The sequence below is a fragment of the Apteryx rowi genome, unplaced genomic scaffold, assembly GCF_003343035.1.
Source record: "Apteryx rowi isolate R43461 unplaced genomic scaffold, aptRow1 scaffold_49, whole genome shotgun sequence".
In the NCBI taxonomy this organism is placed as follows: Eukaryota; Metazoa; Chordata; class Aves; order Apterygiformes; family Apterygidae; genus Apteryx; species Apteryx rowi.
Window position 1 is genome coordinate 3050790 of NW_020450749.1, and position 12216 is coordinate 3063005.

General features: G+C 37.9%; 1 protein-coding gene across 8 annotated transcripts in view; it reads right to left on the reverse strand.

Annotated features, from left to right (window-relative positions):
- FAM208A (family with sequence similarity 208 member A) overlaps positions 1-12084 on the reverse strand; it is a 34477-nt gene extending 22393 nt beyond the window's left edge. For 3 of the 8 annotated variants that reach the window (XM_026078956.1, XM_026078958.1, XM_026078957.1), the window contains exons 1-5: positions 11592-12080; positions 3880-4025; positions 2750-2842; positions 1763-1835; positions 262-353 (exon numbers count right to left, since the gene is read on the reverse strand). In XM_026078956.1, the coding sequence (XP_025934741.1) occupies positions 262-353; positions 1763-1835; positions 2750-2842; positions 3880-4025; positions 11592-11979 (792 nt within the window). In that variant the 5' untranslated portion in view covers positions 11980-12080. The other 5 variants (XM_026078962.1, XM_026078961.1, XM_026078960.1 and 2 more) reach the window with 4 other exon arrangements.
- Positions 12085-12216: the final 132 nt, after the last annotated feature.

Genomic DNA, 12216 nt, shown 5'->3' on the forward strand with positions numbered 1-12216 from the left:
AAAGAAAACAAGCCATAAGAAGCCATTTATGAGAGTACATTCTCTTCATACTTTCAAAGAAAAGGTACATTTTTGCTCTTTATAAAAATCTACTATTCTTTATTTAAACTCAATGTCAACACAGGATTTTAAACCTGGTAGGTTTTTAGATTCTCTATAAACAGATAGTTGTATGAATGGAGGTAATAAGTAAGGTTAAAAAACACCTTTATTGTATTAATAAGCTATATAGTCTTTCAAGAATAAGTGAGATAAATTTACCTTTATTATTTTAAAAATAATCACATCTCCAGTTGCTCCAGCTTCTAGTGGATTGGCTTGCAATAAATCAGCATACCTGGAGATATATACGCCTGAGAGGAGTACAGAAAAAACACATTATACTGAATGTTAAAATATTGTTTTAGAAGTGTAAGAAGCACTACAAGAGTCTAAAGCTCAATGTCTTCCAGTCAATAAAGATACAACAATTTCTCAGTAATATAATCAAGGAAAGGTATAAGGGCATGTTCACAACTAGCAACTTAGAGACATCAGAAAATTTGTTTACTTGCACCGACTCTAATTTTTATGTCCACATGAAATACCGCAGCATAATATGGACACTAACTCAGTTTGAAAGGAACATAGTTGCATTACTAAAAGTTTTGTGACCAAGCAAACAAGCCCTACCCAACAGTTATACAGATACTGCTTTCAATTCTTTTAACAGCTGATGCCCCTCTGTGCAACGTCCAATTGCGCAACGTGGATATAAGCAGTGAAATATGCTCTAACTACTTGCTGAGAAATAAGGCAGAAAAACACTGGCATCTTCAGCCACCTTTCACGTTACACTATTGACAAGAATATAGTGGTTTGCCATGGTGAAGTTACACTTGCATGGAGAAGAAAGGTAGAATGATTTGCTTTTCAAAATTTCAAACATAATATTGTAAATTTAAAGGCCTCAAACAAGCACTGCTGTTGGTCCAGCTGAATATATCAGATCAAGTAACTGTAATTGAATTCAAGTACTCAGAAAAGCATTCATTTTCCTTAGATTTCTCTCATTCCAAGTCTGTATTTCACAGTTTTGATAAATTGTTCCAGTATCTTTTCTATTTAAAACAATAAAACAGACCCATACTTTTTTTCTTTAAATACACATCTGTTTTGTTTTAACTTCAAACATTCGTATTTTCACCTCTGTATAATGCTTGTCTGCATACAGTCTAATCAGTACACATACAGGATGACAGAGTTATTACTCAATTTCCTGTCTGAAAAGCTTTGCAAACTTTCATTACAAGATGCACTTTCAAATCTTGTAACAACACTCATGTCTCCTTCAACTGTCCAACATTATTTAACTATGTCCTCCTCATATTTGTGGATTCAACAATTTCACTTCTATCTACATCAATGCTAAGTATTCCCATTTAGTATTTCCAAATGCGTGTGCGTGTGTGTCTCCATGCACACAGCCAGAGACTGCATTAGTTCTTTGGCCTCTGAATTTACTAGGAAGACACAATGTATTGTTTTGACTTGAGACAAAAGGAGAATTACCTCTTCCCTTTGGGAAAGCAATTTAAATAAGCTGATCAAAAACAGAGCAATGAAATAATGTTCTGAAGTCAATTTCTTTTGCTAAAAATACCTAGCCATGATTTTCCTGCAGTAAGTGCTACAAAACGGGCAGAAAGCTTACACAACTGCATCACGTTATCTTCCAAGTCACAACAAATAATGTCAGTGCATACAACCAGAAGATAGTTACCCATGGTAGGGCTGCCGAGAATTGTTATTTTGGAGTGGCCCACCTGCAGCCCCTTTTCACATATGCTTTGGACCTGAAGAGAACAGACATATTACTATTCAAGCAAATCTATCCAAAAAGCCGGAATATGAACAGAACAGTAAGAAACATTATTACAGAATTCTGATTGAACTTAAAAAAATAAAATCACCCAGAGCTAAGACTAGTCTACACTGCTATATAAACTGTTAAACTGCGTGAGTCATGAACACTCAATATAAAGAAGTTGCACAGATTTAACCATACGTAAAAATACAGCTTCCCTAGACCTTAGTCATACTTTATGAGCATTACTTGTTTTTAAATAAACAAAACAGAAGTGAACCTGCTGAAGTCCTGTCTCTACAATGACAGAAAAAGCATAGACTCTCCCTTTCCATGACTTTAATTGAAAAAAAATGAAAGAAGAGACCCAAAAGATAAGGTACATTTCCTAATATTAAGGAAGGTTTTGTAGCACAAATGCATATTTGGGGCATGCAAATCCACTAAAAATAGACCTACATACCATCTTGTCTACACATTAAGTTGCATTTCTTGCCTAATAAATAGGTCTCATGGGCATACACAAGAAAGCAGGAAGTGAACTATGGTTGCTTTCATGTTAAAAGTAGCTTTAAGTAGCTCTCTCTCTCTCTCTCAAAAAAAAAAAAAAAAGCCATCCCTAAAATATACCCTTTCATCTATAAATCAGAGCCTAAAGCAGAGAAAACAATTTTGCTGACAATTTGTGTAAAGGGGGTACCTTAAAATCACAGAGAATAAAGGATTTAAACTGTGGCATGGTAACATTCCTCCTTCCATCTTTCTACATGTATCAGTGCTGAATTTTGAAGACATAATTTTAAGATTAACAATAAATGTATTGATAAAAACGTTTGGCTTGAGAAAACACCTCTATAATTAAAATAAAAAGAAAGCATTTTATATGCAATTTTGTTTTCTTACCTGAGGTCGATCAACCATCAGAAATGCATAGGTTTCAGAAAGCTCTTTTTCTAGGCGACCATCAAATTTCAGCTCTCTGCGTTTTTCTGTGAACTGTTATCAGAGTAAGTTCTTAACATAAGCAAACAGATTACTGCTACTGCATTTAAGTCTCAGTATCACCATTTGAAGGCCCCATCTATTTTAGCAGATCCAAGTACAGAAAAATATACAAAAGGTAACTTGAATGACATAATTGTATACTAAAATTCAATTTGTAAGATTTTACACACGTGAGAAATATCACTAGTCTAATCTGCCTAGGTATTTTCTTAAGAAAGATATACTTTCCATGCAAACCTGTGTAGCGATGCTTAAATGTTTTTTTTGTAGCATACCTACCAAGAAGAAGCATCCAGCTCCATGCCTTCCAGTCACCTTTCAACCTCATTCCAGAAACAAACCTTTTTCTCTTTTTAAGAGAGATCATTATCTCTTACACAGTGCACATAATTTTGCAGTTGCACCTCACTGCTACTGAGGTGGTCTTCATTAGCAGCAACATTCCTGAGCTATAACCATGTATCACTAAAGGTGTAGCACTGGGAAAAAAAATGCCTCACTTTTTTTCTAAAAAAGTTCAACAAACCAATCGCATTCTGTAACCCCATCCTTGAAATTTTGTGGTATTGGGGCTGAAAAGTGATGAAATAATCTGTTTTATAGTTATGAAAATCAAAGCTGGATTTTTAATATATAGCTCAGTTATCAGGCAAAACACTTCACAGGATGCATTAGGCCTTTCAAACATGACACCATAACCTCTTCTACAGGTTATTAAATATAAAAGGTAAACATTAAGAAGAGACAAAAGGTCAAATTTTGAAAACAAAAAATGTACAGTCAACACGTCCCTAAAACCTTTTTTCTTTTAATCTTTTTCTGAGTATCCATCCACTAAGATTTTATGTCTACACAGTAATAAGACTTGCCTGAAAAAATAGTTGCTTACATGTTCTTGGATGCAGTTTTGCAATTAAATATCAAGCATATAACTATAAAAATACTCTGTGGGTAGAGTCAGGGAAAAAAACAACATTTAGATTCATTTGACTTCTACCTTATTCATAAAGACTCATAAATATACTCACTTCCTTTTCCAATAGCTCACTATGAACTAGGCTGGCTCTCTTGTAATTAAAATTGGCCACTGAACTTGGTTCCAGGTAGGATGAATGCAGAATTTTCACTATATCTTCAAATTCTCGAGAGCCCATAGCTACTGGCTGAAAGAGTGCTATAAACAGAGGAAAAAAAAACAACAATAAGCACCAATACACAATGGAAGAATCTCCAGACAAGTTCTCCAGTACATCCACAGTTCATGCATAAAGTTGAATAGTTCATGACTCGTTTTAGATGTCTTGTACTGTATTAACTATTTCATGGAATTTAGGCTAGGAAGATGAAGTTAAAGTTGTCTAGAATTACAGCAGCATAAAAAAATATTTCTTTTCAATATTACTTTTGAAAAGCTAGTCCTCTGAAGTTTACAAGAGAAGTACTCAACTGTGAATTTACTCTTTGAAAGCAACTGATATGTATTGTAAAACACTTTTAATAAAACTAATTAGCTCTTTAAATTAAGAACCAGAAACAAATTGTTTTAATAAAAACCTCAACAATATTTTTGTAGCTTAGTCTCTCCTTAGAGCCATTAAGGGTTTTTTGTTTGTTTGCTTATGGTAATTAGGCTAAATATGGACAAATTCAATACTGTCTTAAAACAAAAAGTCCAATAAGCTCTTATTATTAAAAAAACCACACTGCCTACATTTCAGCTCTATGATCTTATCCTTCATGATAACTGCTTTAAAAGAAAGGCCCTTTATTTGTTGTTGCATAGATTTACCTTTGGGGCAAATTTCTGCCTAAGTTTGCACAGCAAAGTTCTCTCCTCCCCATACTTTTTTTTGTATCTGGGTAGTAAGAGGGGCAAAATGACTAGAAGAGCAACTGGAGAGTAGGCCAGCAAAGAATCGGAGCACAGATTTTGAGAGCAATGCCTAGGAAAATAATACTCCTGAGGGAACTGAAATAGTTCAGCGTGAAATGTTTTTTCCCAGAGCAACTTCCAAAATGCTCAGAAAAAGAGCAGTACCTTTGTGGTGTTTACAATCTTCAGACAGCAAATACTCCCACCAGATATTTCTGGGACTGCTTTTGCTCTTTTTGTAGGAAGGCCAACCACTCTATAAAAATAAACCCAAACTACCCCCACCCAAAACCTCAAAAAGTTATAACAGCTAAGAGTGAATTGCAGTAGTCCCAGCCTCACATAAAAGGCAATTTACCATTATTCCAACAGCAAATTAAACTGAATTACATCTTCACAATGCATTTCCGACTTCATTAAATAAGATATTAATAGATTTATATGGCAATCTTTTCCTCATTTTAGCAGGAAATATTGACTGAATTAGCCTAAATATAAAACAAATGTTCTAAATGAAAACTGAACTTACTTATGCATTACCTAGTAAAAGCTGCATCTATGCACATACTTTATGATGTAACACCAGTTCTGTTAACCAAAATAAAACAGTAATTCCAACACCAACAATATTGAACAAGTGATTTTAAAAGAGTGGAAGGTTACAAAAATGATTAAGATTTATATAGATTCCTTTTCAGTAGCAATACCTTCATTCCTGAAAGGCTGACAACAATTCAGGAGTAAAAGATAATTGGAAGCGAAAGAAATTCTAAATCTAGCCCTATTAAAATTGAATGCACTTGTATTGGGGAGAAACATTACCAGTAAAACACAAAACAGGCCTAATACTGAAATACACACACTGGAAAAGCACCTCCTGTTCCACCCAGCCCCATCCCCTTCCCCAAACATCTAGTCAGATCTTTCTGACAAGGAGTTATTAAACCCTAGTGTTGTAATGGCAGTTTCCCATACTGCCAGGTCCTCTTCTGACTGAAAGGACTAGTTAAGGCTGAAGTTTACCAACACCAGCTGTTTGTCCAAATTTCCTGTTTCCTTAAAATGACGACTGTGCCCCCCTTTTCCTTCGTTCCCCCTAGAAATGCACAATCCATCTATCCTAGCCCACTTCCTATGGCTGAGCCCAGGTAAGCAGAAAACTCTACCAGACTAACTAGAAAGAGTGACCACAAACCACAGATAATGTCTTGCCTACTTCCTAGACTCTGTTCTAGGAAGAGGCATGTTATTACAAGGACTGAGATCATGTCATCCATTCAAATATTGTCAGCTACATTTTCAATTATTGTTAACTACCTTCCCATTGCTGTTGAAGTACTTCCTGCTGTGCGTAAAGTTCTGAAGAGGGAGCAGGGATAGATGTATCAGAATGCACCGAGACTCCCTGTTCTTCAACTAGGAAGAACCTATATAAACTACTATACAATAATTAGCTCCCAAGAGCTTCATGGAAGGGCTCCACCTAATCACTTGAATTACGGAATACAGTAAATGAGAGCTCTGAAAGTCAACAGTGGTAATAAAGTAACTAAATTTCTGACCATGGTAGATGGGATTCTTCTTGTGTTTATTCCTCAATTTATTAGCAGAGGATTTAAAGTAAGTTTTCCTGCTTTTGTTGCTTTTTATTCAAGAATATACTTTCTTGTACTTCACCAAATTTATACATTATCTAATGTAAGTTTAGCAGAGACACTAGTGAAGCTGAAAGAAGAGCTGTTGCTATCTTTGTAGGAAAGACAGATCTAAGCCAAAGTATTTTAAAGGACCTAGGCACGGAGGACATGTAGAACACTAAAACATAACTGATTCCATCTAATTTATCAAATCAGTCCAAGAACAACACCTCACATGCACCTTTTGGTAAGAAAATGCCTAACGATCCAAAAATTTTACAGTAAGTTTCTACTCTGATTTGCACTGTCCACTCAATACAAAGTGAAAAACAGGAATTACACAGATAATCTTGCTACCTGCATAAATTAAAGCGACTGGCTTGATGATCAGATGTTGTCCATTGTCACACCAACACAGAAAAGGAAGGAACATGAATGAAATTTGTTGAATGTATAATCCTTATGTTATGAGGAGTAATTATAAATACCAAATTGTATTTCCAAAACCTACTGACTGCCATCTTTACATAGATATTAGAGGCAGACAATCTACACTTGGTTTGAGAACTAGATAGCACCTACTAACTCAGATGAAAACTCTTAACGAAGAAAAACAGTAACAACACTGTTGATGGACTTAAATAAAAGACATTCTCATAAGCGGAAAAATTTTCAAATGCATTTCCTGTTCAAGGGCAGCCTGCTAACTTTAAATCTATTGCATTGTACTTCTTAGTTGCCAAATGACAGACAGAGAAAGGAAAATCTGTTGACAATTGGATAGAAGTATAAGGAAAAAGCAAAAATTAAGTCACTTGAAGAATTCTGAATTTCAGATAATCTACCATAAACAGCAGTCAAAAAGAATTAGTTGAAGTGCATGTTGTAAACTAGTTTCTCCTCCTCTGAGTAAGACTCCTCAAACACACTGATCATATACTTCATGATAGGATCAAATCCACTTTCCCTGCTCTCCCAGAATTTTAGGCCCTGCAGACTTCCCGGCTTTGTAAGGACCTAACAGTATTAAGAGATTGTCCCTGCACTCTCTTTAACATTACTGAAACATTTCTTAAAGTGACAAATATCAAGGCAGTACTTCTCAACTTGTCTAAGCATTGACAGCAATGCTAAAGGACAGCTACTTCCAAAAAGGTTCCGGTCACTATGCAAGGGTTTGTACTTCATTTACAGAAGGATTTAGAAGCAARAAAAAAAAAAAAAAAGAAAATCTCTAAACTAGGTAATCTATAGCAGTCATAAAATCCTATGTTCATATGCAACGGATGAGGTCATCAAGCTTATCTCTAGTACCCAGACCACTTCAAAGACTGGGAGTGTGTGCATATACATTTTTTTAGGCTCACTATATACACACTTGACATGGGTATGCTGCTCTTTTACTGGCCTGTGTAAATTAAATATATATTCATACAAAGACTAATTCGTAGGATCCTTATGACACATACAAGTAAATGATTATGGTTTTTAACAGCTTCTTCAGCAGAAAAAGAAAAAAGTTTCTGTTTAGTTTCTACCCACTGTGTTGTTGTTGTGGGGTTTTTTTAAGGTAGAAACTAGGTTTAGCTATTATAATACCTAGTCTAGGGACCAATATTAGACTGCATGTTTGGACATAGGTAATTCTCCAGAAGCTGTAACGTTTCTACTTCAGAGCTGTTTGATGCTTCAACTTGAAAACACTGAACCTGGAGTTGGCAGGGTTTTTTGTTTCTTCTCAGCTGGCTGGTTCTTTTGTTTTTAAGCCAGAACATGAAGAAGATGGAAGAGAGTGACAATCTCTTTCAGGAATTCTGGACTAACCATTAAGTGAATATAAGCAAATTGTTTCTTTTATTACAAGTCAGCAGAATGTTAGCGTTCTTCAAAAGCAAGCACTCCTACTACACAAAATCTGAGAAGTACCATTTCCTTGAAGTCTTCACTTTTTAAGACCAAAACTGAGAATCTGCAGCGTTAATGTAGCATAGTGCTGTAGTTATTTATATGATTTATCCAGCCTGGGACATCTTTCACTCTCACAGGTTTTAAGTAGTTACCTAGTTCAAAGTTTGCTTAACCAAATCCTTGGGAGGAAAAAATAACCAGTGGATAGTGAACAGGCAGCCCTATCAAAGATATAGAAGACAAATGAGAAGCAAAGAGACAAAGCACAACAAAATATCAAAAATGAAGTAGAAAAGAGACAGCCTAGACCTCCAAGCAAAGACTGCTGAGACCTTTGTGGACAAAAGCAAGACCTTTTTTCACTTAGCTTAAGAAACAGGTCTCGCCAATTCAGGAAACTACAGAAACAAGTGTGCAACCTTAGCAAGCAATCCCATAAGTCAACGGGGGCTACTTGAGCATATTTTTCAAATTGCCTTTTGGTATGAGGACCATGATCCTAAAGAACTAATTCAGTAAGTCAAAACACACTCTTCCACTGCTTTAACTTGCAAAACTTTTTTTCCTCATCCTATTAAAGAAAAAGGATCTTTGAAGTGCCAAGTAGATCTGGGCATCTGAGAAGATGTGATGATCAAACTAGAAGAGACTATGACCACTGGCTATAGTACCACAATAAAAAGAGTTAAGCAACCCAAGAGACCATAGTACCCTGCTGCTAAACTGCATTTTTTCAAGAAAACAAAAACTTTCAAGACAGCTTGCTTTTCAGCAGGAAAACAAATGCATACATATAAAAAAACCCTCACAAACAGCCCTCTTTAAAAATTGGTTTCCAGAAATCTTCCACTAGGAAAAAAAAAAAAGGAAGTCAAAAGAAAGATTCTTCCTGACAACCGACCACAGTTATTCTAAAAAGTATGTTTCTTCAAAAGATGCGTTTCTCCACAATAACACGGCTCTTCTGTTGACTTTCAGTCCTTTCATTTATCTCCAACTCTAGTTGAAGCTGAATAAACAGCTATATCTCTGTGTTTTCTGGGATTTCCCTCCCCCCTATTTCCATTTTGCAGATTCAATTTTTAATTGCTTCATAGTCAAAACTTGTTCTCAAGATACATTTTTGTGCTTTAGAAAAAAAGAAAAGAAAAGGAAAAGAAAAACCTATTGATAACAGAGCTATTTCCTCATTTCTTCGTGGGTAGTTTTTATAGTCTGTAAATGACAGAATAGTCTTCCACAATCAGACAGCAGGTACCTCTCGAGATGATACGTCAAAGAATAAAATGGAGGTTTAAAAAAACAGAACAAGAGCAATTCCAGTAGGACAGATGACACTTCCGTGCGTACTGCTTCATGCTGAAATTTAGAATCTGGCCAAGCAAGCTCTTTTGACAGGGACAGATATTATGCTAATACTTCTTATTTAACAAGACGTATTTGAAAAATGGTATTAAGTTCTGATTGTATGCCACTAAAGTGTCAGATTATCCATGTACTGCTAACAGCCTGATTTTTTGAATTAGTTCCAGAATTAATTTCATCATTTCTCAAATACCAACACTGATACCAACAGCACTTAAGTTCTCCTAAAAGATCATGTTGGAAGTTTTTATCCTAGCCCACTTTTGCTAGTCTTGCCTATAACATGCTCTCTCATAGCACTTTGTATTATGGTATCACATGGAAACACCAACAACTGAGGAAGCCTTAGCAATTACAAGCCTACAAACACTGATGACAGACTAGAGAAAGGTCTGTTTTGAGAATTTTGGAAACTTTAAGCGACAAGTATGCATAAAGAGAAATGTCCAAGAACCTTTCTGTACGCTGAAAAGAAAAAGTAAGCCTGTAAGAATGGGTCAAATAACCTTGACATTCGCAAGTGGCTTTTAGAAATAGGGCAAGAATGGTTTCCCCTTCTACCCTAGAAGAAACAGATGTCCAATGCCCAAAATACGCATTCTGAAACTTTTTACACACTATAGAAGATGGTTCTGCATAGGCAAATGATGAACTAGATGATCTAAAAAGCTATTTCACAGATTTTCATTCGCACTGGAACCAAGTGCTAGACAGGAACTTCAAATGTCTGTGGTTAAGCACTAAGCATTTCCGAGTTATAGTTAAAGGAATTCAAAAGTAATCACATTTGGCTTAGAGATATGGAAGTGCAAGAGGCACAATGTTTTATCCAGACATTTTCCATCAGATGAATAGCAAGAGGCTATATCTTTTTCCTCCAAATCAACCCAGACCTTTTTACAATGAACTTCTGCCAAATTGCTATCCCCCCTCAGGCAGTGGGGAAGGGGAAGAGGGGGAGAAAAGGAAAAATTACTGCCAAAAATGGAAGGAGGGAAGGGGAAAGACTGGATAATGAAATAAACCTACCTTCATCTCTTCCTTACAGAGGAAAGCATTTCAAGAAGTTACATTTTATACTCTTCTCTGAAGAACTAGAAGCCTATGCGAACAGGGTTTTTTGTGATGATTAGATACCAAGTTACTGACCGCAAGTTGCAAAAGGTCAAGAACTGAGATAAGTTTTAGGGAGAGGGCAAGACATGACCTCAAGGCCACTTAACAAAATAAAAGATAAGCAGAAGCCAATGGTGTCTCACAGAAAGCAAGAGATACCACAAGCTTTTAGAGGAAGAGTGACTTGAAAAGCAACATACAAAACCCAAGGCGCTTGGAAGAGGAACGCTTCCAACATGAGGCACGTGAACATGGGATGCTTGTTTCTTCCCTGCAAGCGAGGAACTTTTGCGAGGTAAGAAATAACTGTCTTCTGCATATTACTGAAGTGAAACTCTACTCAGTGTTTGCCAGTCTACCCTAAACAGGAATACACCCCCCTCCTACAGAGAGGGGGACGGGGGAAGAGAAAAGCAAATCATCTTCTCAGCATGTCCGTGTGTGCGTCCCAGAGAACCATCTTCTCTATATCCGACTGCGTCTCCAGAAGCGGAGCAAGGATCGACACTCTCAAGCCCACCCTGATCGCATCCAGCTTTTCCGTCTTTTTAAAGCAATGGTCTGAAATTCAAGCCAAGTTTGGGGATTTTTTTCCTCCTTGTATGAAAATAAAAAATTAAAAAAAAAAAAAAAGGAAGGGGTGGGGAGAGGAAAGAATGTAAAAGCCTCCCTGACACTAAAAATCTTATCCCCAGCAGCCTCACTAGTCCGAGCCATGCCACAGCCTCCTCCACACCCGCAGGATTTTGCATGCAGCTGTGTGAGGTGCATAAAGAGCCTGCCTAATGAATAAGATGAAGAAGGGAGTGAGGGAGAGAAGGAGGGAAAGGGAAGGAACAACCTTTCTTTTCTCTGCTCTTCCTGGGGATCTGAAAGTTCCTCCTAACAGGCAGGTCTTCTGGGGGCTTAGGGAGAGGGGGAGGCCCCCCCAACACATCGCTGGGCGGCTGCTGCTGCTGTTGTTGTTCATGTGCCGTTGAGATGCTGCTCCTGCGCTGGCTGCTGCTAGTGATGCTGAGGTTTGGGGGGGCCTTGTCCTCTGCAGCAACAGCAGCCACCAGCAGCGCCTCCCCAGCGCTACTGCTCTCAGAGCGTCCGCCATTTTGTGTGGTGTCCTCAGCGGCTCTATTACTCTCCACCCCGAGGAGGCCCGCGCTGCTGCTCTTCTCCGTCCGCTGATGCTGCTCCGGCTCCATCTCGCCGCCACTGGGGATCGCGACATCCGCCATTGAGTCCTATCGCCGCGAAGTGAGCGCTATAGCCCGCGCCTGCTCTTCCTCCCCCACTAAGCTGCCCCTTCCCCAGCTCCATGCACCGCCCGCTGCCGCTATTGCTCCCCCTCCGTCCGCTCGCTTTATGGCAGCCCCTCCTCCCCCTCCCCGCTCTCTAACATGGCGGCAGCGCCACCACCAAGGGGGCGGGCTCGAGCACAGCGCCGCGCAGCCAATCGCCTCGTGGCGCAAGTT